The sequence below is a fragment of the Dendroctonus ponderosae genome, unplaced genomic scaffold, assembly GCF_020466585.1.
Source record: "Dendroctonus ponderosae isolate FM_Combo_2020 unplaced genomic scaffold, Dpon_F_20191213v2 Dpon_F_20191213_6, whole genome shotgun sequence".
NCBI lineage: Eukaryota > Metazoa > Arthropoda > Insecta > Coleoptera > Curculionidae > Dendroctonus > Dendroctonus ponderosae.
This window is the reverse complement of record NW_026018814.1, coordinates 7956748-7984526: the sequence shown is the minus strand read 5'-3', so window position 1 is coordinate 7984526 and position 27779 is coordinate 7956748. Positions and strand designations below refer to the sequence as shown.

The following is a 27779-nucleotide window of genomic DNA, read 5'->3' as shown; positions in this document are numbered from 1 at the left end:
TATTTGGTGAATTTTTACACTGTGCCATTTTTCCAAATATCCCTCAAGTTTTTTTTGAAAGAATTTCTATTCTTCTTTAGCTTCTTGTTTCATTCAGAAGGACTGGCAAGGATTCTTAATTTTTTATTCCATTTTCCCATTATGAAAAACTCTTTTATCATCTGAACTACATATAAAGATCTGCTGCGACTTTTGGATGCAAGTTTCGAACTTCTATGCCTCGTAAGAGTATTACTTTTTGATCTTCTTAACCAAATATTCTCGCCACTTTTGGGGGTACGAATTTTCCACGATTAAAACATAAAAGGTTTGTGCAAGTCAAGCAAATTAGATTTCTCATAATAAAGATGTATGAAAAATAAATAAGTTCTGCAACATAAGTTGGTGATCCAGTCAAATTTAATTTATTTTTTTTTGCCGACGGTTTCCGAAAGATGCTGATAACGTGATTTGTGTCAACTACACTCTTAACCGAGCAACTCTTGGAAGTGGTCATTTATGAAAAACTTGGGTTCAAAGTAACTTAAATTTCTTTTCGATTTTCAGTTCTTGATTGTGCCAATCTAAACAGATTGCACAATAAAGAGTCATATAATTCTGTTGGCGACAATCAACGAATTCATCTTTTTGTTTATATTCCTTTCTGACTAAACGTTTTTCTATTCCATTTCATTTTTAAAATCGTTGTCTACTCATTTTTCAGCTTCTGATGGTTCGTCTCATTGTTCACTTTCTTATCGCAAAATTAAACTGTTAACTGTTAAACTGTTTTTGTCAACTTTGGAAACCTCCTGTTTCACTTTTCGGCAGTGGCTCATTTTTTGTCAAGTTCATGTAGAAGCCTAAACCATCACCTAAACTTGAATCAAATAAATCTCCGTTTTGGAAAATGTAAGCAACCAGGGTTAATGATAATTCTACGAAAAATATAGATTCTTTTCTTCAGCAAGCAAGTGGTTTGATGCAATTTAAACAGCAAATTCCATAACGCATTTAAATTGAAAGCGCAACTCTGCCTACTCATCTCCCCTAGTAAATTGAACAATCCATTTATTATAATTTCCTTTGGATTTCATTTTTCTTGTGAAGTGTTTGAAAAACAAACTTCTTTCCGCAGTGTTTCACTAAGACCCATTTCGCAATTCCTTGTTCAGTCCGCACTTTCGTCTTCTTGATCTTCCTCGCTTATCGTTTAACACTCTCTCACAAATCACTATCTTCGATTACTTTTTTTTGTTATTTATCACATAACATCTCATCTTAATTTCATACCTCACTTCACAACGTCAGTTTTGATTGTCCACAAAAATATTTAGTTTTGCTTGATGTTATAGGAAAGTGTTTTCATGGAAAACGATCATCAACTGGTAGACAAGTACCTTATCTTCAAAGAATAGATTTTATAATTTCTTTGGCGTCGTGAGCTGCGAAATATTCTTCTCCAGGGGCGAATTTATTTCCACTTTAGGAGGTTAAACCTCATTTTCGTTATTAAAACGACTTCGATTCGAAATTCTTGCTACTGAGGCGACTGCTTCATATGTGCACCATCGAGGGAACATGCATCATTAAAGTTTAATACTCATTATACTCGTAAGTTATTATACCTACTCATTAGAGTCAATCGAGGTAGGTAATTTATAGAACAGCAGAACGTTCCATCGATTACATAATTCCCGGATTTTACGAGTTTTGGGAGCGTACCAGTAATCGTTAAAGTGAAACTCGTTTATTTGGGTAAATTATATTGTTCTTATGTGTATTCAGTGTAATCTAGTACTATCGAATCAGTACATTTCTAGATGTTTGTGAGGTTAAGTGACAAGTAGGAGGCCTAAGAACTTTTGTCACAAGCAAACTTTGGTAAGCACTAACCACTTATAAAAATGCTTACTGAACTCAGCAGCAGCATTGAAAACTATACTTCTGCAACTAATTCAATGAACGCAAACACTTACGAAGCTTCAAAAAGATACATCTTTAACGAATCTTCCTCGACGACAGTGTTGTCGCACGACACAAAAATTCTTAAATGCATTGATATAACCGTTTTCCAGGAAAGTCCTTTTCAGCACAACTAAGTTTTGAGGAGAACAGCTCAAAAGTTGACAGAAACGCAAATGAAAACCTAATAGCTTTTAATAAATGTGCAGGGGCACGATAGAAGTCACATTAACATAAAAACCATTTGAATATTTAGAAGCTACAGTTGTTTTAAGCTACAGGAACTCCAACACTAACTAATAAAATAACCCAAAGCAAATTCAAAAGACACTTTAAAAAACAACAGGTTATGTTACTGGCAACGTTGCCTTTAGTTAGTAGCGTCAATCAGCTGAATGCGAATGTTGCGGTTCCGAACCTCAATCTATCCGAGTGGAAGAAGCGAGCTCCGAAATTTCGCAAAAACTTAATGTAATCAGATTAACGAAGATCAGTTTCGACCATCAGACATTAATAATGCTAGTGTAGAACACATCACTTAAATATAAACTAGTATCGGTATGTCCTAACATTGTATTTCGGTTTAAGAGTGAAGTGCTGCGTTCCCAAATTAGAAAACTTTGTAAGTGGTTTTTAAGCAAACTTAATTTACGTCTTTAGCACAATTTCTTTTGCTTCGACTACTCCATTTAGAGCGTTATTTAAGATACGACGTTCTCTAAAGGATATATAAGTAGCAAGTCCTATGATACAAGACGTGGTGCTGCCCTCAGGGAACTCAACGTCGAACTACAGACTATAGATCGGAGAAGATAAAACGGATTTCCATAATAATTCTTTATTCAAACTTTAAATTAGGCACCAGCAACACTTGTACCAAAACCGCATTCTGTGATTTTTACAGATTATGGTTACTTTTTTAAATCTACGTATAAGACAGGAGTGGAATCAATTGAAATTATAGCAATTTAAAACCAAATATTGCTTTTCGGTATTACAAGAATAAATATTGTGCTCTTGGAGCAGATAGGGCCACAAAGGTATCAAAAATTTCAAAAAAACTCAACATTGAAATGAAATCGAGAGTTGGAATTTATTGAAGTTAATAAATAAATGAATTTTTACTCTATTTGTGCGAAAATTTTTAAATGTGGGACAATTTCTCTAATGTTTTCGATAATTTTTGTGTACAACACTGAATATCTACAATGATCAAATTGTGCTACGGTTTTTTGAAATTGTATAAACCAATTTGAGTAAAGATAGAATTGCAATTAACTCAGGTTGAAACAGGAAATGTTACTCTATTCGGTGAAAAACACAAAAATACATATTGTTATCTTAGACCAGATTGGGCCGCAAAGGTATCAAAAATTTGTCACTCAAACTGAAATTAAATGGATTTAAAAAAATTCGCACTTTTGTATTTGCAGATCGTTTTTGTATAAAACACTGAATAGAGCAAATTGTGCCAGGATTTTTTGAAAATGAATAGACCAAATTACCGAGAGATAGAATTGGAATTGACTCAATTTAAAACATGAAATATTACTCTATTCGGTAAAAAAATGTCCTATTTTTTATGAATTCTCTTCCTCATTTCTGACATTCTTTTGTATGAAAACCTTCAAATTGTTCAATAACAGATCAAATAATTTCGCGATTTTTTCAAAAACCAAAGTTTGATAAGAATTTTTAAACAATTTGTTAGGTACTCAACCTTGAAATGAATTCCACTCAATAAAGGAATTGCTGATCTACTTCGCATTAAAAATTTCAGCAGTTTTTGTAATTTTTCTGCAATTTTCTGTAATTCTTTGTAGAGAAGACAGAGTGTTTGTCAGCGCAATTCACAATGCGGTACTATTTTTTCAAAACGTATAAGTCAACGTTGAAAATTAATACAGTAAAATCCTGCTGTATTTGCTGTATATTTTCCACAATTTACGAAACTGTGTTTTAAGCGAAAGTTTTAATTCCAGACGTGTGTGCTACTTGTGCCAACACAAATTTCCGATACTCTAGACTGAAATAATAGAGACAGTCGGAACGAGCAGTTTTACCTGATTTAATACCACTACATACAACTTGACAAAACATTAGTCAACTGATACGTCTGCCATTTGGAGCTTTACCCAGTTTTATTTGTTCCAGCGAGGGAACCTGAAATGGGACACGATGAAGACCGGAACACCAACAAATCGAAGAAGTACCAAATTGTTATTTTGGGTCTGGCCGTTCATGCCCTGCTGCTTTTCGCGGTCTTCGACATATATTTTTCAAGCCCTTTAGATCAGGGCATGAGGTTCATTAGATCGACACGAAACCCGCCTGCAAAACGAATCGTCATTTTTGTGGCGGATGGTTTAAGGGCCGAAGCAGTCTTGGATAAGAACATGGAAAGAATTCCTTTTCTCAAAACTGTTCTGGAAAGTAAGGGCTCATGGGGCGTAGCTCATACTAGAGTGCCTACTGAATCACGTCCTGGTCATGTGGCGCTACTGGCCGGAATTTATGAAGATCCCAGCGCCATTCTAAAGGGCTGGAAAGCGAATCCTGTGAATTTCGATTCCGTTATTAACCAAAGTTCGAGTGCTTGGTGTTGGGGCAGTCCAGATATCTTGAATGTCTTCAAACACGATAATCTAAGCCATATTCACATGAGCAGTTATAGTGCGGACTTGGAAGATTTTGGAGAAAAAGACTCTAGGGCTCTGGACTTATGGGTGTTCAATGAAGTGGAAAAATTCTTAGAGTGGAAGTCGAAAATGTGCGAAAATCAAACCAGCGAGTGTGACTTCTTCGACGCTGGTGGAAACGTATTTTTCTTACATTTACTCGGCATTGACACGGCAGGACACGGTTTCAAGCCCCATTCCAAAGAGTACGTTGAAAACATCCAGTTTGTAGACGAAAAAGTAAAAACTATATCTCAGTTATTTACTACTGCTTTCAACGATGATAAAACTGCCTTTGTGTTTACGGCTGATCATGGAATGACGGACTGGGGATCGCATGGGACAGGATCTGCACACGAAACTGAAACCATATTTGTAGCTTGGGGCGCAGGAATAAACAGAAGTTCTAAGAAACGCGATGTGAAACAAATCGACATAGCTCCATTTTTAGCCTCATTAATTGGCATCAACATCCCTAGCAACTCGTTAGGGGAGATTCCGCTGGACTATCTGGATTTACCGATTCAGTCTTTAGCGGAAATTCAATTTTCTAATATGCTCCAACTGCTGGAATTGTTCAACATCAAAAGGCTACGCACTGAAGCCAACGCCTTAGTGTTTTTACCATACAAAGGACTGACTTCCGAGGTGATTGAGGAGAAATTGGCGTTTCTAGCAGGACTACTCAAAAGTGAGAAATTTCAGGTGTTAATAGATGAATGTAGGCAGTTCCTAGACATTCTATTACCCGGATTGGATTACTACCATAACTACTACCAGTACCCTTTGCTGGTTTTTGTTTCGTTGGGATTTATTGGATGGATCCTATTCCTGGGGACATGTGTCTTAGATAAACAATCCCTTAAAAGGAATTTACAAATTAACCGAAGTGTTGCGACACTTCTGAATCTGGTCCCTATAGCACTGTGCTACGCACAAAAATATCCCTTATCCTACTATATTTATTTCTCCTTTCCATTTGTGATATTCAGCTTGCTTCTCGATCTTCGCAAAGTACTACATATTTTTAAGCAGTTGAAAACCACCAACTTTTTTACTCTTTCAGTTTACGTCATTGGGATCGAGCTAATGATCTACGGATTCTTCAAAAGATTCTCCTTTTCTGTGTTGGCTATTCTCATTGGATTCTGGATATTGTCTTTTGGAAAGTTTGCTAGCCGACGAGACAAAGTTCTTTGGCTAGGGTTATGTGGGCTTCTGGCAATATTTCCTCTATTTCCCGTAATGAAAACCAGCTTCAGTATTCCAATGTACTTCTTGGGGTCGGCTTCTTGGGTCTTGTTGTTCTACGAAATGTACTTCAGGCTCAAAGTGCAACATCAGTTCCGGAATATCAATATCCGCTATGGAATATTTTTCTTGCAACTATTATGTGTTGTCGTCGCCAGTATTTACAGTATTTCTCTGGAATATGAATTAGTGGGACTAAATTCACCACTAAAACATGTTTCCTGGGTTTTATCCATTTTGCCAATTTCTCTGATTCCATTTACCAGCACTTTTATTGGAGTGCGGTTGATTGCCACATTTTTCGGGTTTGCTCCCTTTTACTTGCTGGTGTCTACCAACTTTGAAGCATTTTTCTTAGCCATACATGTTGCCATCCTCTGCAACTGGCTGCTCATTGAAAGCAAGTTTTTCAATGCCAATGATTCCGAAAATTTAATTTATTATGTGAGTTTTGCTGAATATCGAAGTAAAGAACGAGTCACTTCAGACATGTTTCGCAGAGCTTTCCTTTTCATGGTGTTTATTTTTCTGGGCTTTTTTGGAACTGGGAATATTGCCAGCTTGAACTCTTTCGATCCCATGTGGGTGCGAACCTTTTTGACAGTATTCAGCCCCTTTAAGATGATGGGGTTGATCATAATGAAAATCATAGTACCTTTCCTGTTCACTTGCTGCGTGTTCCGGGCTATTAATGCCATTGGAAAGGAAAACATTTTGCAGATGTTTTGCATTATTCTCGTATTTTCCGATCTCATGGTTTTGCAGTTTTTATATTTCATTACCAACGTTGGCTCATGGATGGACATCGGCTCAAGTCTCTCCCATTTTATCATCATGGAAGGATTTGTTACCATTTTGCTGGGCTTGTATGGTCTGGCTCATTTATTAACCACTTCCAAGTATGCCCTTTCTGACTGATTTTGTTTTATAGTTATTTATACTCATTTCTGCGTTTAATATATATTTGTTTTAACTTTGTGTTTTATTATGCCATCATTGCCTAGTTTTTTTTGTTAAATCCAATTTTAAAGTTCAAGTGCCAGTCCACGATAAGTCGTTTACTAGTTCACAAGATGGTACATTCTAAAGCAGTACGTTTACAAGAGTTATCAGATGGTACCCCCGGACATGCAAAGAACGAGCAAAGGAGGCACGTTCACACCTCGCATGGCAAGCAGGTGTTGTTCATGTCCGATGTGGTGATAATTTGAAATACGAACTCGGAAACAAGGCGCTCTGAACCTTTTTCTTGAATTAATTTCGTATTCTGAAGTACACGACTCAGATACAATGCCGTTCCAGGCGAATTTATTCTCCGGTTTACCGTTACCAACTTAAGTTCCTCGCTAATACCTTCCCGATTTTTAACTGTACCTACATACAATTTGCTATCGGACATCTTCGTGTGAAGAGGCGAACAACAGTAGTAGCATCCGCTACTATCAGATATTTGCTATATTGAAGGCGCTAAGAAACGCATTATGTATTTATAACAAAAACAATAGTTAATATTTTAAAACCGCAATTAGTAGCTAGATTATTTCTTAGACTATGACGGTAAGCCGGTTAACCGATCAGAAAGGTTAAATATATCGGTTGAACGTTAATATTCATAACGTACGGTGAAGAGCAAATTTAATCCAAATGTATCAATTAAAGAGACTTACTTTTAAACACAACCCATATATTTATTGTACCTAAGTTTTCTTCCGAATGCACATCTAGCTCAAAATACATATGCTTTTTGACCATATACAGAGAGTGCTTCAATAAGTGTGGCAATGAAAACTGTAGGTTCCGCAGGAAAAATTAAACGCTTTTTCCCTCTTCTAATTTTTTCTCAGTGATTTCGAGATACACGCAGTGTTAAAAATTAATTTATTTCTACTAATATCTTAGGAAGCTCTTGAATTATATGAATGAGCTTTTCAATAGCAGCACTATCAATAGCTACTTTTTCGCACCTTTCTCCACTGGTGCAGACTTTGAGGATCGTAAAGGTTTTCCCCCTAAAGAATATGTTACTTGACAGCCAAAAAATGAGACCAAATACTGAAGCTTTAACGAATTTTACACAAAGACGTTCTCGTGGTTTATGACGGTAAAGTTAATGGTTTTGGAAAAAAAGCACGGGGAGAAAGATGAAGACTCTACTTGTATGTCTTTCTTCATGAGGCATTTACAGTTTGCCGTTGCGCCACTTATTTAGGGCCACCCTGTAGATGCACCACCACTCAGATGCAAATGAACATTTTCTAGATCCATATCATTTGCCATTGCTATAAGTTGACTGCAATAAGAATATAAAAAAAGCGGGACAAACGACTTTCGATTCAAAATAATTCAACAGAAGAATTTCAATTAGATTAAAATTAATTATATTTTATAGTGTCATCTATAAAAAACGTTTGAAATTTTTGTCGTACTACTTTAAGAAAAAAATTTGAAAAGTCCAACTGTTAAATGGAGCATGTAAAATAATGTAAAACAAGTAAATTAAATTATTTTGTTATTACCGGCTTTGCATCTCGATTGATAGTTTTTATGGCCATATTTTGTCACTGTTCCACTGAAAAAAGTTTGCAGTGTGGCGTAACAAAATTAATTCCATGACAAACTGTTTTTTGGCTAATTTATTTTAAAGCAGCGAAGGGTGGTAATAAATTAACAAGAAGCAAGAGAAACACTTGTAGAAGTTTTCGATCATTTAGCAGTGATCGCTACCAAGACCCATATGCTTAAGATCTCAAAACACGCGTAAATAAAATATTGCTAATATTCTAAAGAACTTTATCAAAATTGACTAATTCTAAGTAATAGATCACATCACATGAACGTAATCATTCCAATAATGTCAGCTCAGGATATTAACTTTGAAAACACCTTTTACGCAGCCAATTACATTCTGATAAAATTTAGTTGCATAAGGAGCAAAGTTATTTTTCAGTAACTTCTGAAAACTATCAAAATTAAGGAATTCGATTTATACCTATTTATTTATCTCCACAATTAAAGGACATATTAAAGTACTGTTTTGTATTGTTTAGGCAACATTTTTCAGGGGTACAAACCATGATCTAATTCTTGCCGCGAAATGTTTTGGATTAACATAACATTTCGACCTTCGTTGCCAAAAAAGTAACAAAAATATATTTATACCAAGGATCGTAAATCATCAGTTCCGCTATAGGAAAACGAATAAAATAAATCATTAAGGAATAGATAAAACTCAAGATATACACGTAGATGCTACGTATTTATTGTCGCCAGCTTATAAAAGTTTAATTATGTGATTTGAGTCGGATGATAGGTTTATGCACCTTATTATTACTGTTTACAGAATGAGTTTTTCTTTTGCATATGATTAATTTCGTTTTTAGGTTATCATTAAAACACACGGCAATGATAATATACCAGTGATAAAATGGGCGAATTTTAGGCACCTATACTAGGCTCAAATTAAAATAAAATTACTCTGCCGTTTTTGTGTCCTTTAAAAAATATGTAGGCAGATAAGTACGTACTATACTGTCTGCTCAAGATAGTAAAATTAAAATGTAATAAATAGTTGGTAAAAATAATAATTTTGTGTCGCAATAAAAATACATTATAAGATTTTCACAAAGCAGACACGTTTGGTCTTTGATACCTAAGCAAAAACAATTTTTTTCAGTAAGCAAAAAGTCGCAATTTTATGATCAAAAGAAGCCAATTAAAAAAAAATAAGTATAAGTAGTCCATATATTCTACAGGTATCGTTCTAGATCATTTAGCCTGACGTCGAGGGATTTATGGCAAAACTTCGGTTAATGATAATGTCAATGCTTAATTAAATCTTTATCGTCCAATATACGAGTCAAAACCGAATAACCCTATCCAAACCTTCAACTAGACAACGGTTTTGTTGTTCCATAATAAGTTAAATATACCTGCTGTTGCTTGTCTGTGTCTGTTCATCCCTCGACTGATCAAACATCATTTTCCCATTCATTTCACAAACAACACATATTTTTGCGGTTTTCAATCAACCGTTTATCCACAATTCCAGATAGGTAGTTTTTAGATAGGCTGAATAACATTTGTATTTGAGGTAATTGATTTAGAGCGGTCAGTAAACAATACATGAAAGTTGATTTTATATATAGATCAAATACATGATTAATCCAGGAGCAGATAATACTTGTTATAATAATGTTATAAGAACTGATTAATGAAGATAGTCTGAAGCATAAAATGTGAAGAACGAAACACATAGTTTTAGGGTATTCTTCAAGTGAGCCCCAATTGTCCCTGCAAAGTGGGCCAATTTCGACTGAGATTTTGTTATATGTATGAACTTTAATTTTTCATTTTCAACCACATTTGCAAACCTTTAGCATGAATAACGAACGAATGATCAACTGGAAGCAAAACCCCAATTTAAAAAACGATCTGAAAATCTTGCAATTCGCTTCTTGAAAACGGTGGAAGAAGAACGGTCTCTCCTCCCTTCTTTAAGTGTATATTTTCATTGATCGGTTGAAACATTCCTAACTTTAATAATAAAAATATTTATTAATAAATTTAAATTTAAAATTTATTAATCCTCTTCAATTTCACGTAAAATACTGGGAAAGTCATTGCTGTTCTGTTATCTATTACGTTTAGTGATAACATAGTTGCTCGTATAAAAGTCAAATCCGCACAATTTATAGCAGTGAATTTAACGGGACCATCAAGGAATGTGGAATTTAGTTGAATTTTCTCGGCACAGGAAATACATTTTTTGGTTCTTTCACAGGCTTTAACAGGATGAAAATTGGAATTGTGGGCGCTGGAGCGGCTGGATTGGCCGCTCTTCGACACTCCCTACAACAGGGTCATGAGTGTGTTGTATTCGAGAAAACTGACAAAATTGGAGGAACCTGGAATTATACTGATGATCTAGATGTGGACAGCTATGGATTACCCGTACATTCTTCTATGTATCAAGGATTAATGTAAGTCAGTAAAATTTGAAAAATAATCCAAAAAAGATTTCTACTGAATCCAGTCTGAGCCAAATATTTATATCAAAACTTGATTTATTAAGGGACTTGTTTTATGAACAATTTGAGTTAATTTGCTTCTATCGGAATAAGCCAAATGAAGAGCGGCTAAACTTAATAGATGACACTAACTAAAAACATTTATTGAGCTTTTTATTTTGTATTTTTTTTTATTATTAGACTATTAATATTGCAAGAGAACCTGCAAGCATTTTCAATAATAATAGTAGTAATAATAAATTGAAAATCTATTTCCAAAATAAGTCTACTTGCGAAATTGTTTTTCAGAAGAAGCAATCTCGTAAAATTCAGGTCAGTTAATTTTGAAATTTTAAAATCATGGACTTGTGGCGTATTATCGGAGTAGTTTGTCCCATTTTTGTGCATGCAATGTTTGAACACTCTGTCGTTAAAAAAGTACATATTTTACAGTGTGAAAATTAGGAAATTTAAGCTTCCTTTGTCGTTATCTGCTTGAACGCGATAGTTATTATTCAACATATTTTTAAGACAATGCGAGTCTGATAAGATTAAATCATCTAAACATTGTCTACCATTTTTTAAACACTGACTGTTTTATTTTTAAGAAAGTAAAAAACCTAAAATTTTATACCTCCTGCATAATATAAAGCTCAATAAAATTCACCAAAAAATTTAATATTGGATGAAATTCTGTTTTAGATCAGTTACAGACAACTCTCAACAAGTTTACCTTACAGGCCGCTGAATTTCGAAAACTTCAAGAGTTTTTCTCTGAAAAATCAACTTTTTCAATCAATTTTTTTTTGAACTACGAACAAAGCAAATTAACTTTTGAGCGTCTGGTTATTAAGACTTTTAAAGTTTGATTGTTTATTCATAGAAAAATGTTTGTCATATAATTTTTCTGCGAATCAAAGAAAAAAACCAATAATTATCTCAAGTGGTCAAGCACAAGTCGATTTGTTCCCAACAGTCAAGTCACGCATTTAATTTTTTGCCCATGTAACTTAAGCCTATTTTATGAAACTGGAAAACTGTAAAAATAATTGCGATTAGTGCATTAACCATAAAATCTTTATCAAACATAAACAAACAATACAGTATTAATCGTTTTATAAGCAATGCAACATCTTACACAAAACAAATAACATATTAATAGATTTAAGGTATTTTAAGACTAAATAAAAATTTAGATAATATAATAAAAGCAGGTAATTAAAGAATAGCCAACTTCAGCTACTCATTTAATGGTGTTTCAGGACCAATCTTCCAAAAGAGTTAATGGAATATGAAGATTTTCCTTACAGCGAAGTAGATAAATCTTTCATTGATCAGAAGACAGTTCTAAACTACATAGAACGATTTGCTGACCGCTACAACTTACATCCGTACATTAAAGTATTCCCATGGCTTAATAATTAATGAACGTCAACTATTTTTTTACCTATAAATTGCAGTTTTTACATCACGTTATCAGAGTAAATCCGCTCCCAAATAATAAATGGGCGTTCAAGGAAGAAAATCTCAAAACGAAAGAAATCACGGACCACACATTTGACGCAATTATGATTTGTATCGGCAACTATTCAGTTCCAAAGTTGCCTGAGATCTCAGGAATGGAACTATTAGGTTCCAAAGCAATCCACAGCCACAACTATAGAAAATCTGATGCATACGAAGGGAAAAAAGTCCTTGTAATTGGAGCTGGACCTTCAGGCATTGATATAGCCAGACTTGTGGGCAAAGTTGCGGACAAAGTAAGCGTTACTAAATCGTCAAAAATAATAAAAAAGAACTATTTGAACTGAAAAATTGCCAATGTAAAAAGTACAAAAAGGGTACAGACTATTATTTACAATAACTCATTGTGCTTCTACAATGTTCATTGAAATTGCCTATCAACGATGTGTTATCACAATGAAATGATTCACTGAAAATAAAATAAATTGCATTTTAATATTAAGCAGAAATGCACTGTTTAAGGTTTTCATTAGTTACGGAGGGACATTTTTCTTTAAAACACCAAACTACGTGATCCATAAACCCCTTGTTGAAAGCTTTGAGTCGGATAAAGTTAAGTTTACGGATGAAACTGAAGAGGAAATAGACAACGTTATATATTGCACAGGTAAAACGCTTAATTATTAAAAACATTTAATCCTGCGGACAATGATAAAAGGTACGTCTGGTATAAACCGATTGAGATTAAGGTTTAATTTAGTACAGTTCTCAACATTGTTGGTCTAAACGTCCATATAAAGATAGACTTCTTCCGAAGTCACTGTGAAATATGCTTAAGAAAATTCTTAATTTATTTAACGCCGTTCTCTCGTATATGAGATGTAGTCGACCAGATGAACAAACACTCTAATATTGAGCCAGTAATGAATACAACGTGGTTACAAATACGTTTCGAATTACTTTCGGTTGAGCCTTTAATTTAATACTGAAATTTAAAAATCAACTAAAAAATTCTTAAAAAGCTTAATGGGGTATGATTTACACAGAAGCGAAGCATTTAAGAAAAAATCAAGTTGAGGGAGAGAGCGACGATAGGTGAGTGTCCTAACTGTGAAAGTAGTGTTAATTTACTTTCTGCTTTCTACTACTGAGATATAAATTATTTGAAAACCTGATTTGATTTAGCCTTTTTCATTTTAATTTAGTTTATTGCTTTTCATAAATGCCAATTTCGATTTGTAGGCTACCAATATTCTTACCCATTCCTTACGCCCGAATGCGGTATTCGAGTAGAAGATAATTGGGTAAAATACCTCTACAAACACATTGTTAACGTAGATCATCCCACAATGGGATTTATTGGGATCACTTTCAAAGTGTGCCCGTTTCCAACATTCGATATTCAAGTATAAATCCCAATTAGGTATCTTTAAAAGCTTAACAGCTTTAAACGTTTTAGGTGCGATTCTTTCTTGAATTTATCAAAAATCCGTCTCGCTTTTTCCGAGAAGAAATGGTGACAGATATACTAAAGGACGTCCATCTAAAAGCAGTACCGCCCCATCATGTCCACCTTATTGGGATGCCTCTACATCGGACTTATTTCGAAGATTTGGCAAATACAGTGAAAATCAGAAAAGTTAGACCGGTAATTCATAGGCTCTACGAGGTGCTGAGCAATAATCGAAATGTTGATAAAAGGTATAGAATATTGAACGACGAAGAATTTACTGAAATTAAGTGAAACATTTAGGAAAGTTATAGTGTTTGATGCATCATTGTTACCAGGTTTGTACGTATATCATAATTTAGCTGTATTTACAAAATTGTTGCTTAGTTTGCCGTTTTAAATGTACAAGTAGGAACTAGAGGAGACAAGAAAGTGATGAAAGCATTATTTATCGTAGGTAAATGCAAAATAAACAATGTGATTTTATATTTCTCAATAAAATTTCCAAGCATGGCCCTAGTTTACTTCTGTGTTAACCCAGTTTAAATTCAGCTGCGTGTCTTTTTTCTAACGTCAAATTTAATTATTCTCAATCAGCCTGTACTTATACCTGCACCGTATAGCTTTTCTTTATTAAATAATTTTAATTTTTAAGCGTAATGAATATATAATTAAATACTTTTATCGAAGATTCAATTAATCCTAGCCAGCAAGTGGCAGTCTTAATTTTTCTTCATGTTTTGGCATTTGCTTATTAAAACATTAGCTAGATATCGAGCTAAACCTTATCATAAAGAACTACATTAACCAAATGTAACAGAACCTAAGCATTAATCGTACGTATACATAATAGATATAAGCTAATTAACATAAAAAAGCACTAAGCAAAAAATAGAAAACAAGAGCAACAGAAATAAACGAAAATAAATGATAAATTGCCCCAAGCAGGAATATTTAGAACAAACGGCCAGTTTTAACGGAGTACCAATTATCAGCTACTAAATGACAGTCACAGATCACAGAGGATCAGGATATCACAGACACACTGTGATCTGTGATGACACTAGCCGACATAAGGACTATAACCTAAGAAAATCGCGTGTTCTTTGACTATCTGCACCGCTACTCTGTTGTTTCTTCAGAAAGTTGAATGTTGCCATTGAAAAACCCACAAAGTTTCACTAGGAGTTAGTGACAGAATACTGTTAACGCGAAGTACTGAAGATAAGATAAGGCAAGTACAAGAGTGTATCAAGCTAATACTTCGGTTAACCAACGGAATAGTGAGTAGTCTGTGGTTTAATGTACGAAGACAAATAAGGACGTTTTAATAAGTTTGTAAATAGACGTTTTCCTACTGTCTCTTTTCCAACTTGGTTCAAAATAACCGTCACTTTTCAGCATTTTTAAATTGCTAATTCTGCCCAAGAAAACACTTAAAAGTTAATAGTCTTTCAGATACATGGTTGTTCCACAATAACGTAAATTGAAAAAAATGGATAAATTGACATGCACATTTCAGATTTAGTTTTTTTGTTTCCCTTAGTTTGGTTTAGTATTGGTTAATGGCTGGTGTTTTAAATATTGTTAGCTGCGTAACAATTCCTCCAAAACGGAAATTTGACAATACATCCATAAAATGTTAATTTTGAATGAATTAATGAATTTTAATGAGTAAAAAGTGGTCAAAATCCGCATTTCAACAAAAAACACTACAAAGAACAATTGTTATAATTACACCAAATTTTGATTGATTCGAACGGTTATACAGGAAGTTGGCTATAACTGTCTTATTTCAAACAAAACACCCAGTATAATGTTATTTAAATAAAAATGAAGCTTTATTGTAGTTACCGGAAATTGAAAAATTTGATCAACCTCAATAAGCCCAGTGTCCGAATGTTTTCACAAACTACGACTCCTTAAATTGTATGTTAAAAAACATTAATATATTTTATCTAAAAAAATTTGGCGTTTGATTACTTCGAGCAGCAAATATGTCCTATGATCAAAGAAAGCCGCAAATTCTCACTAAATCGCTGTAAGCCGGTAGCAGCACAAGCGATAATGAAATTTTTCAAACGGATTGAACATCTTTGAATCGTGCTCCTATATTTTTGATTTCCATTAAACACTTTTTAGGACGTAGATTATTCATATAAAATGACGCAAGCTCTAACGTGGAAAGAACTCGCAGAAGAGGAAAACCAGCCCTACTTTAACAACGTTTTGGAGTTTGTGGCCAAAGAGCGTGCGTCCGGAATTACCATCTATCCACCAGACGAAGACGTTTTCAATGCCTTTTGCACCGAACTGAAAGCGGTTAAAGTCGTAATTCTCGGTCAGGATCCCTATCATGGCCCCAACCAGGCACACGGTCTCTCATTTTCTGTTAAGCCAAGCGAGAAAATTCCGCCCTCCTTGAAGAATATTTACAAAGAACTAGAGAGTGATCCTGCCATTAGCAACTTTACGATACCAAAACACGGACATCTGCAAAAATGGGCGGAACAGGGAGTGTTGTTACTCAACACGGTTCTAACGGTACAGAAGGGCAAGGCGAAGTCTCACGCCAATCGGGGTTGGGAGAAGTTTACGGATAAGGTGATCAAAGTGCTCAGTATGTATGGTGAGGGAATAGTGTTCCTGCTATGGGGCGCCGATGCGCACAAAAAAACAGCGATAATCGACCCGAAGAAACACCATGTCCTCAAGGCGCCACATCCCTCTCCATTATCCGCTCATCGCGGCTTTTTAGGGTGTAAGCATTTTTCTACAACCAATTCATTGCTAGAAGACCAAGGCAAAAAACCAATTGACTGGTATCTACCTGCCGAAATGTAACTGTTTGCCAGGCAGGATATGTTATGTATTTTAAATAAATATTCATAAAAGACCTGAATGAATTTGACTAAAAATCTTCCATTCCAACGGATCATCTAAATTAGCTTTTCATTGGGACAGTCTTTAGACGATATCTCTACCAAGTTTGTATTAATGAGAGTTGTGGACAAGTGCAAAATGTAACCGCATCTTAACCAAATGGTGAAAGTTCTTCGGTCAATATGGAAGAAGAGTAAACCTAAACCGACCTCAATTAAAAGGAACGATACGAAATACATCGCAATTACATACAGAGAGATGAACAAGACAAAAATTTAAAAACTAAACAGTTGAAGGCGCAGTCATTTTTTACATCATTACTGTTGTTATTGATTACGGTTGATATTTGAATGGAATTAAATAGTAAGAAAGTTTAAAATATTAGTTCGCTTGTTCCACAATGCGGTGGGCGAATTCGTTTCAAGGGTGCTTTATTTTTCTTGTCCAAATAACGATGAAATCTGCAAACAGGGTACATTTAACGTATTCGGGAAAGTATGCGAGATGCTTAAGAAATATACGAAGTGTTATTTAAATTATTTTTTGCATAAAATGGGCCAGTAAATGTAGATTTTTTCAAGTCAAATTAATCGGTATTTTCAACCATGTACAAGATGCATTTGAGTAGAGACTGAATTTGATTTTGTGTGCGTTTCAAACGCAGTCTGTTATATGTCTTTTAATCTTAAAAAAAACTTCAAGATCTGACGATATTTTGAAAACGACTTGAAGTATTAATGCTTACTATTTCACCATTAGCGTAGTAACTCGATCATACAAATCACGTGACTGACTTTTCTACTATTCCGAAAATTTGCCGAAATTTGAAAGGTGGTTTTCAGTAATTCAACTTCATAAAGTGGTAACAAAATGTAAAAAATGGCTTTGTATGGCAAAAGCATAAATGAATAATTGAAATAGTTGTTGCACAAAAATGGGACTTTTGATGTTAATGAGTTCATCAACACAAAGAAATCGTCAAGGCTCTGATGACAAACCACATAATTATATATGGCTATTTATCGCCGGCTTCCTTATTTATTGCCCTTCTGAAAAAGATCAACAAAACAGGTTCAAGATCGTCAACATTCGCGTTTGCAACGATCTTGCAAATATTTTCATCATCTGTAAACTTTATATCGACGTCATTGTCTATAAAACATGCAATAGCTTGAAATTGCGAAAAAAAAACAGTTATAAACGCGTGAATAGAACACAAATAACAGATAATTGCTGTTCAGCAAAACGTTTTTGGGGAAAATTTGCGACAAAATAAATAACTATTAAAATAATTGAAAATAACACTCAGTAAATGCGCGGCACAAAATTCTACCTAGAATATTTCAAATATTTTTTTAAATCACTCTGTGACTTATTCCTAAATTAAATTGTCCTCTCTCAATATGCATTGATAAACGTCCAATAATGCAATAAACCTTGAACAAACTGGATGAATATTTCTATATTTCGAAAAAAGCAAATGTAAGTTGCTTTATTATTAAGCAATCCAGCATAACTCAATTATCATGGAAGCAACACTACACTATTTTGCTAAAAATATTACGGAATTTGGTGTCATTCTCAACCTTAATAGCCGCTATTTGCGCATAATTTACTCATTATATTTCCATTCACGAATTGACATAATTTTGTAGAACTTTGAATAGTTTATCGTCAAAAATGCGTATTTAAGAAATTCGTTTCGAAATTATTTATCTTTGATGTATTCGGATTTTATATTTTATAATCAGAATAAGCAGTTCTTTTTGAATACATTTTTTGCAGAAAGACTAATCTCGGTTTATTTTCGGTATATGTATAAAAATACATTTAAAAAAAAACTGAGGACTCCGTGTGTAAAAATGTAAATATTTACTCCTTGTCATTCCACTATTGAACCAAATCCGATTGATGATTTCGTGACCTGTAGAATCGCTTCAATCCGGATTGTTCCAGAAACTTAAAACATTTCTAGCACACAAATGATAACACACTTAACAAACTAATTCAGATTATTGATAAATACTAAGCGGTCTATTAACTAATGATTTTTTAAAGGCGCATTCGAGAACTGGAATTGAAACTAAAAATACTAAAAATATTCATTCATTTTGCACCAATTTACAGGATGGCCCAAAATTCTACCAACTACGAAATAAAATAACATTTAGAAAAACGTATAAAAATACTCGTTTTCAAAGTAAGATTAAGATTTATTCTTCAGTTTAGCTGGATTACATTTGCACAAACTTTCTCGAAATTATTAAAAATCTGTTGACAAATTTTCAAATTTTCTTCAGAAATTATACGTTTTGAAATGTATTTTCTAAAAGTTCCCGTTACAACTCACAATCCTCTTTCGGATTAGAGCCAAGCAATTTTTTCGCTTTGCTTTTATGCTGTTAAATGTTTATAACAAATTATTTGTTAAAATAAGCTACAAAAAATTGTTGATAAAAGACGTTTTTATGCTTCTGAAAACTGTGCAACAATTGTCATTGCAGACATTCTTTAAATTAAATTTGAAGCATTTTCACTTATCCTTCTAACGCTCGATAAAGTTGATCCCGCTTGTTCTTTGATCGGTTCGATCTTTTGGTTTTAGATTTTTATTCCAGATAACTTTTTTCCAAATTACCTGTTTTTTAGCTTTTGTTAACCCGAAAATGTTACGTACTATTCCAGTAACTAGATATGTGTCTATCAAAAATGCAAAAAAAATGTTTTCAAGTTTCTTCAGTGATTTGGACCGGATCCACATAGTTCCAAGGGCAGTGATCAATAATGGCAAGTTCAATCAGTGACCCGAAAGTATTTTATTACACTTACATACGAAACCCACATCAGACAGGTCCATAAATACGACACTCAAACTCAAAATATGCTGGAGTAGTTTTGCGATTTGTTGCATCAGATGTGAACGTGTGTGTATGTTTACATGATGCAACATTCGTAGTCTGAGAGTAGTAAAACACCTGTCTAAAAAATAAACGCGGTTATTTTTGGAATTTTAAGTAAATTGAGTTAATTACAATTAACTCCCAGACCAAATATCTGTACGAAATTGCGTACTTTACCGAAGTTATGTATGTGCATATAGCTGATTAATTGACCAATTTAAAGCCTTTAATCAATCAAAATAGAAAATATCATCTTTCATATGTATGTACTTGAAAAAATATGTTTGATTTTCTGTAATGTTTATTACATATTTATCTAATTTGGCCAGTTTTACTTCAAATAAGAGAGTTAAAAGAAAAGAAAAAAACCGTACAGGAGTAGGCACATTTTCAAGTTAATTAAATTAAATTTGCTGTGGCAGATGCTGATTAAATATGAATATCCATTTAGGAGAGTAAATGTAAAGATTAATTCAAAGCGATTCCACCTTGCAGAACACATAACACATTTTTTTAAATGGCGCTATTAAGCGCACTCAAACATAGTGACTGTTAAATTCTAATAAAATAAAAGAACACCTCAATGTATTTAACAAAATAAAGAAAATAGCATAAATCTGATTTAAAACCAAAAATAAGTGTTTTGAAAAAAAATCTTAGAATAACTGATATTTTTACAACTTTTCGCGTTTTTCATCCAACGTTATACACACTAAAATAAAATGCAAAATCTAATATGTAATAGAATAGAAATATAGGTGCATGCTAAAAGCTCATTCTTGGCAATCACCTCAAAACGTCTGAACTGCAAGTAAATCTTTAAATACTCAACCATTTAGCATCTGTAAATATTTTTCAAGAAACCCGGAAAATCGGAAACAAGCAACGATTTAACGCTGATTATTTTTACTTTGTTGAAAGTTGCTACACTCAGTTTACACTCAAACCTCAAAATATTTTTATCAATTTTTCCATCAAACAGACCTTCGCAGAACCTTGATACAAGCCATAATTGAAAAAAATTTAAAAAGTTTTTGATGATGCGGGAAAGTTTGCAATTAGATAACTTATAATAAATTATAGTGGTTATAACAGACAGACCGGCGGTCTAATTTTAATTTAAGCTGATGATGTTTAAGGGTCAAAAGCCATATCTCAAGTAAAACCTGATATACTTCGTATCCGAATATAAACGTTATTGAGAAGAATTATTAATAATTTTTTTTGCGTAAACATCTAAGGAAGTAATTAAAATAGTCACATTATTTCGTATGTTACGTAACTGCTAACTGCAAAAACTATACGGAGAAAAAAGGTATAGGTACAGAAATCAATTAAACAAATTGTTTATCGGGAAAGATCCCTTAAGAAGTTGTACTTTTTATATTTAAATTAAAACTAGGTAGGTTTTAGAAACGCCAAGTCTTTTACAGTTGAAATAAATAAATTTAGTTCTTCTGGTATAATCCCAAGTGGTTTTAAAAATGCTATCAACTTTTATCAAGCAAAATTCCAATTCTTTTTGCTACATATTTTCTTAAACATGTCAAGCGGAATTAATTATTTCTAATAAGCAAATCACATTGTTTATCAGCATTCCAATTACTTCTTGGCACTATCATAAATACCAACAGCTAATCACCTCCCCATGAAATAAAACCCAATACGCCACTGTGTTGCTCTACTCATTCAATCAGTGACTTTCGCTGAACGCTCATCGCAATATCGACTTCAGTTGAATTTGTTAAGACTTTGTTTCGTCGATTTTTTTCAAACAATTTTTCGAAAATGCGCGTTGGTATTATTGGAGCTGGAGCTGCTGGACTAGCAGCTGCCCGGCACGTGTCCAGTTATGGATTCGATCTGGATGTCTTTGAAATGGGTGCCCAACTTGGAGGCACATGGGTTTACACTGACGATGTTGGAAAGGACCGATATGGATATCCGGTTTATTCAGCAATGTACAAAGGATTGAGGTAAGTGCTTTGCCGTGGGGGTTTTTACGAAAACCGTAAAGTTTAATAGAATATCCGATTAATCTTGCGGTGGTTTAGCGCAGAAATTGAAAATTTCGCTTAGATTTTGCCTGAAAAACGACCTTAGCTGCATGATAAAATAAAATAAAATCTCAACTCATTCAAAAAAAGGTTTTATCCGCTTTTCATAGTTGAATCTTTTAAGACCTGATCAGTACATTTAAATATTCCATTTTTTTGCTTTTAAAGTACAATCGCAAAATTATTTCCAATTCCTGAAAGTGATCAATATTTCTTAAACTAATTAATAAAAAACAATGTTGAATAAAATTTATTCTTCATAAGAAATCCTGTATTATTTCCATTAAAATGATGTGCCTAGAAGAGATTAAACGTTAATTAAAAATACCTGCTAATTAAAATACGAATATATGGGATTTCTGGTCAAAGAAAAACTAGGTGATTGCGAACCTTCTTCGAAACATTTGCAGACTTTCACTTCCTTTCGTTTAGAAATATGTTTTCAAAAGACTGATTTACGAAACGGACATACCTATGTGTTTTCTGGCCACAGAAACACGTTAGGTAATTTCGAAACTTATACCTACTTTAAATAAATGTGGCTATGACTAAGTAATTAGTTATATTATAGAAAGTCCTTAATTAAATATAAACGAACATTAGCCATTGCAATCGTGTAAATGGCCAAACAACCATCACTTGATTTCATGAACTTAACATCAGATTATTTATAAAATGCTACTTTGAGCGGCAATTTGAAAAGTGATAATTGCACTTTCTGTTGGCGCCATGCCCTAGCAGCTGGAGTAAATTTAAAACTCTTGTTTTCAACTTCAAGTACAAATTTATTTACGTTGAGACATCGATTTTCATCGTTCATGAAACAAGCGCGTGAATTTGACTAAATTTTCTTACAGCCTTGAATGAAGTTCTTACATGCCAACAGAAAAGTTTCCACTAATTTAAAGTGAATAGTTGGAAACGGTGAGAGAGTCTTGTAAGTTTCCTAATGTATGGCAATTCATATTTGTCGCTTTAATTTGATTCATGCACACTGTTCATATGGATTCTGAAAGATCATTGAAGTATAAAAATACCCTGCTGATAAATGAAGCAAAAATAAACCGAATATTCTGGGACTTTTATTTACCTTGGAAAGGATCGGGTCTTTAACCAGCTTTCGCATTTATTACATGATTTTGACACTGAAAATAATTTAAATTAAGTGTTATTTATTCATCTATACTTTGCTGCTCTTAATTACCTATCATAAAAGTCATGGACTTATTGCTCCGTTAATTTATTAGTGACTTAATCAAATCAAGTATTTTAAATCGAGCGTTTTGTCTTATTTCAACATTAATCCACAAATCTACATAACAACTGTTCAACTCCAATTATCGAACAATAATTGTGTAATGAGATTAAACTGAAAAAATGCACAAATAATATCATTCGGAAAACATGTCTGCCGATAAGAATTTAGCAAATAATATTTTACATTACAACAAAGGCACTTCGGATTAGAGCATGTGTAATTAAAAATGAATGAGATTGTTAAATTTTTATCGATAATTAGTATTTGGAAAAGGCCGCCGAACGTCTTGAAAATATACTCGACTTGTTTTATCCAAGACGCCCGCACGTATCTTACATGAAAGCAGAAATATTTACTATTCAAATAACGATAATTGTTATGYAACGAGTTGTAAACCATTACAAATTAATAATTAAAAAAATGATTCAGTTGATGSGATAGCAATATAAATTTTTAATTTGTTTGATTCACAAAAACTTAACACAACTAATATTAAAATAATATAAAAAAAATTAATCATAGAACTGTATCAACCTGCGTCTCCGGTTTGATATGCTTAAATTAATTGTTACCATCGTTTYTTTCTGCTATTTTAATTATTTACAACGAAAYAGAAATTAACATTTTTGCTGTATTGATTATTGCTAGTGCAAYAGAATATGCAGGGCACCTAACGTTAAATAAAGATGAAAAAAAGTAAATCCCCTATTTATGCTACTTCTCGACCAAATCAAGTCGCGTGATAAAAATTATTCTATAATCTTCTATCTTCTGGATATTTTATTTAGGGTTTTTACTTTCAGAACCAACYTGCCGAAGGAAGTGATGGGTTATCCGGACTTTCCCATACCGGAACAAAAAAAATCCTACTTAACCCAAGCGGAAATACTCGATTTTCTCAATCTCTACGCCGAAAACTTTGGGTTGAAAAAATATATCAAGGTACATATTAACTAAATTTTTTATAATTGTTTCCAATTTAAAAACTGGCGTATAAAGAAGGTTGTCAGGTAGAAATAATAAGGGATCCTTTATAAGGACATTTGAAATTAACAGAATTTGTAAAAAATTGACTTTGAAGAAATTGATAGAAACAAACACCCACACAGCACAATAGCAACACAATCGTTCGACATACTTTGAACGGACAGCTTTTGATTAAACGCTGTTAAATTCGATAAATCAACAATAATTTACCCAACTGTTGCCTTAAATTACATATTTACGCAACTGACTTTTCTGTCTTTTATCTCACTAGTGTAACACGATGGTAATGGATGTGCGCCCCGTAGACAATCAATGGAAAATAACTTGCGTGGACAAACCGACTGGACAAATATTCGTCAACTTGTATGATTCTGTAATGATCTGCAATGGTCACTATAATGACCCAATAACGCCCAGCATACCAGGTGGGTTATTATGAGTTTTTTTAAGCATCAGAGCCTTCAAATGATCAATAATTACAGGTCAAGAGCTTTTTGCCGGCACCATAGAGCACAGTCACAATTATAGGGACCCCGAACGGTTCAGAGGACAAAAAGTGCTTGTAGTGGGAGCGGGACCATCAGGACTTGATCTGACTCTGCACATTTCTTCAGTAGCCGATTACGTAAGTAATCTTATTAAGAACCCGCCCCTATAGATACAGGGTGTCCCGAAATTGTTGGTCAATTATGATGATCAGGGCGAACAGAAGACCTGAAAATAAAGCCAGTACTTCGTATAATTTTTTTATGATCTGGCTTCCTTATGAAAAAGTATATGTCTTCAAAGTGACAAGATGAAAAACTAACTATTCTTAATTATTAAACGGTTTATTTGGGGGTCCGTGAATTTTTTTTGCGAAAAAATACTTCTATAATAAGTACAAATCTAATGGTGAGTAAATTTGAAAAAAATTATTAAGTAAAACTTAATATATAAAGCAGGTTGTTTTATCCATATCTAGACCCATAATTTCATAAGGAAGTCAAATTAGAAAAAAATGAAGCACTGGCCTTATTTTCAGATCCTCTATACGCTCTAGCATGTTCAACAGTTGGGACACTCTGTATATGAATATTTTCACTCCTTTGGAAGTTTTGCTCTTACTTTGTGGTGATGAAATTTAAAACCGTTAATCATAAGAAATCGTTTCCTTGCAGGTTGTGCTCAGTCACCGAGTAGCCGAACCCATTAAAACCCAGTATCCAGCCAATGTGGAAATTAGACCCGACATTAAACGTATTCTGGACTTCGACAAGGTAAAGTATTGAATTTGAATCATATATGTGTTCAGAATTATGTTTCTTTCGATAAGACGAACGTTGATTTAAAAATCAGCACTAAATTGTTCTTAAAAAATGATCAACTTATTATTCGATTAAATTGACCCGCTCTGGATTGAATATTGAGGAATTTTTTATAAGAAGTTCATGCGCCATTGATTTCGTGAGTTTCCAGTTGATTCAAGGCTCGACAAATAAACTCTGATTTAGGCGCTGGAGGTTTTTATGGAATTTTTGTCTTGGTAACTTGCGTTCGTTTACATACACCTTATTTAGACATCTAGTTTACCTTGTACATGGAAAGGACAGATTCTGTGCAATTTCCTATGATAGAGTTGTGCATTTCTGTGTTCAAATAGTCCATTCCACTGTGACAAAGTCCGCAAAACGCTGAGGAAAACTCCAAAATGTCTTCAACACTTCACACCCGCACAATTAATTTCATAAATATTGGCTGGTGGCATGACAAATGTTTGTGCAAACTTGTTAGAAAACGTCAGAAAAATGTTCAACTTTAAAAAATCCGTTGTGTTATTAAATTCGCACTATCGGTCGGGAAAAAACCACATTGCGATGGAGGAAAATTTACTATCTAGGAAATTCAACAATTTTCCGCTCTAAAATCGAAAAAACCCGATTTTTTTTTCATTTTAAGGGAGCGATTGGCGCAGCGTTTTGCCTGCCCATCCATCGTTACACAATTGACTAATGCCGGGTTTAGACTTAGCGCGCCGCAAGTGTTGCAACAGTTACGATGATCTCGTGGTATACCACGTATAATCTGTCCCAAGTTTTTTGGCAGTGACGTAATCATTGTCGTTCTTTTGCTATTACTTGTCCACCGAGCGAGACAGAAACTTTATGTTATTATCGTATGTCTTTGTAACAGATTGTTACAATCCGTGGAAGTATGGAAGTTAAAATTATTGATTTGTTTTTTTTGTGGCGAGTGTTGACAGATGATGTGAATTTTTTCAAGTGATGATTTTAATTCACCGATGCATTTTCTTTGTATGTGTTATTTTTGTGTATCAAAAATGCCTAAGCAATATTATGAGGGCAAAAACAGTTCATTTTGCTAATATATTCACCTCCATCGCTTAATATGTGAAAAATGTCCATTTGTGGCCTAACACAAGTTTCACTTACTAAATGGCGTTTCCATTTATTTTATCTATCGATTTGTAGAAAATAGAGTGCTCTAACTCAGATAGTTTTTGAATTAAGCCCCAATTGTGTCAAAACCGCGTAAAACTAAAACATTATGCAAAAATTTCGCATTTTTGACTAAAAATGTCAATTTTTTTCTTAGTTAGATTTCAAGTTTTAAGTCCGCTAGTTAATTCTCTTTCTACAGGTGTAAAAATGAGGGCACCAACTCAATTTTTGGCTGAGATATGCATAAAAAGGTGGCATTGTATTTGACATAATGGCGTTACCTTGTACCTAAATGTGTGACTCAATTTTCTCTTGGTAAAAAAACTGCGGCTATTTTCCTTATTTCGTTTTCACCCACTATACAGTACCAATTCCATTGTCCATTACCATCCATCATCAAGGTGCGCGTCGCGGTGATGTCGCGCTCACATCGCATTAAGTCTGAACGGCTTAACTGTAATTGCAGAAATCGAATAATAAATAATCGCGGCTTAACTGTAATTGCAGACAAAAGAAAATCATTTTTTTCGAGGAAAATGTAAATAAATAAATAAAACCACAATTGTATTGAATGGCAGGTGGAGTTTATCGACGGTACTTGTTGTGGCTTCAACGCTATACTCTTCTGTACCGGGTACAGATACAGCTTCCCATTCCTGCACGATTCCTGCGAAATCTCCATCGATGATAATCACATTCAACCCCTCTACAAGCACATGATTCACATAGACAAGCCCACCATGTGTTTCATTGGAATACCCTTCAATGTGTGTACTTTCCAGATGTTTGATCTACAGGTAATGGGCTTCACTGGATAATATTAATATATAGATGTATTTAAATCAATCTGGGTTCCAGGCAAGGTATTACTGTAAGTACCTTAACGGGCTGATGAGTCTGCCATCGGCGGAAGAAATGAGGGTGCACACTCAAGAAGATATGGAAAATCGTCAAGCGAAGGGGTACACGAAGCGCCAAATGCACATGATGGGTCCGGATCAACAGTCTTATTACAATGAGCTGGCTCATGATGCGCAAACTGCTCCCATTCCCCCAGTACTAGTCAAACTGAGGGATTTAAGTGTGAAGCGGCTCTATGATGATCTAGTGAACTTCAGGGAGGATCAGTACAAAATCCTGGATGAACAGAACTTTGTAAAGGTATCCAACTAGGCAGAGGCTTCCTAAATTAATCCGGTGACAACAAAAGTATTTAATAGGTTTATACATATTAAGTGTAGCTTCTTTGTAACATTAAAAAACTTTCATACTTTGACCAATCTGTAATAAGTAACAGTATAATAAATATTAAATAAAAAATATTTAATTTTAAATCTCTATTATTGCCATATTTTGAAGATCTTCCTAATCCTCTCGACTTAGCGGGAGAATCTGAGTAAATGAGTTCGTTTTTAACTTTAAATTGAGAGAAGATTCTCTAATGATAAAAATATTGACTC

General features: G+C 33.9%; 3 protein-coding genes across 4 annotated transcripts; all 3 read left to right on the top strand.

Moving 5' to 3' along the window:
* Positions 1–1775: 1775 nt before the first annotated feature.
* On the top strand, positions 1776–27595 carry LOC109532750. Its single transcript, XM_048667270.1, has 16 exons — positions 1776–1863; positions 10654–10852; positions 12142–12280; positions 12340–12639; positions 12866–13010; positions 13586–13749; positions 13803–14083; positions 14132–14135; positions 15936–16633; positions 21286–21552; positions 23695–23833; positions 24150–24303; positions 24361–24503; positions 25039–25137; positions 26898–27116; positions 27178–27595. Exons 2-16 carry the CDS (start codon positions 10665–10667, stop codon positions 27490–27492), a joined length of 3255 nt encoding a protein of 1084 aa, XP_048523227.1. The 5' UTR covers positions 1776–1863; positions 10654–10664; the 3' UTR covers positions 27493–27595.
* Positions 1857–6846, top strand: LOC109532749 (GPI ethanolamine phosphate transferase 1). Of its 2 annotated transcripts, none has more exons than XM_048667505.1 (2): positions 1857–2566; positions 3927–6846. In XM_048667505.1, exon 2 carries the CDS (start codon positions 4113–4115, stop codon positions 6789–6791), a length of 2679 nt encoding a protein of 892 aa, XP_048523462.1. In that variant the 5' UTR covers positions 1857–2566; positions 3927–4112; the 3' UTR covers positions 6792–6846. The 2 variants fall into 2 exon arrangements, with proteins under 2 accessions (XP_048523462.1, XP_019753345.2); XM_019897786.2 differs by having other exon boundaries at positions 1863–2566; positions 4099–6846.
* Positions 14814–16689, top strand: LOC109532752 (uracil-DNA glycosylase). Its single transcript, XM_019897792.2, has 2 exons — positions 14814–15027; positions 15936–16689. The coding sequence occupies exon 2, from the start codon at positions 15957–15959 to the stop codon at positions 16635–16637; it is 681 nt and encodes a 226-aa protein (XP_019753351.2). The 5' UTR covers positions 14814–15027; positions 15936–15956; the 3' UTR covers positions 16638–16689.
* Positions 27596–27779: the final 184 nt, after the last annotated feature.

Excerpts from the sequence above, each read along its gene's own strand:
- LOC109532749 (XM_048667505.1), top strand. The coding sequence starts at position 4,113 with ATGGGACACGATGAAGACCGGAACACCAACAAATCGAAGAAGTACCAA.
- LOC109532752 (XM_019897792.2), top strand. The coding sequence starts at position 15,957 with ATGACGCAAGCTCTAACGTGGAAAGAACTCGCAGAAGAGGAAAACCAG.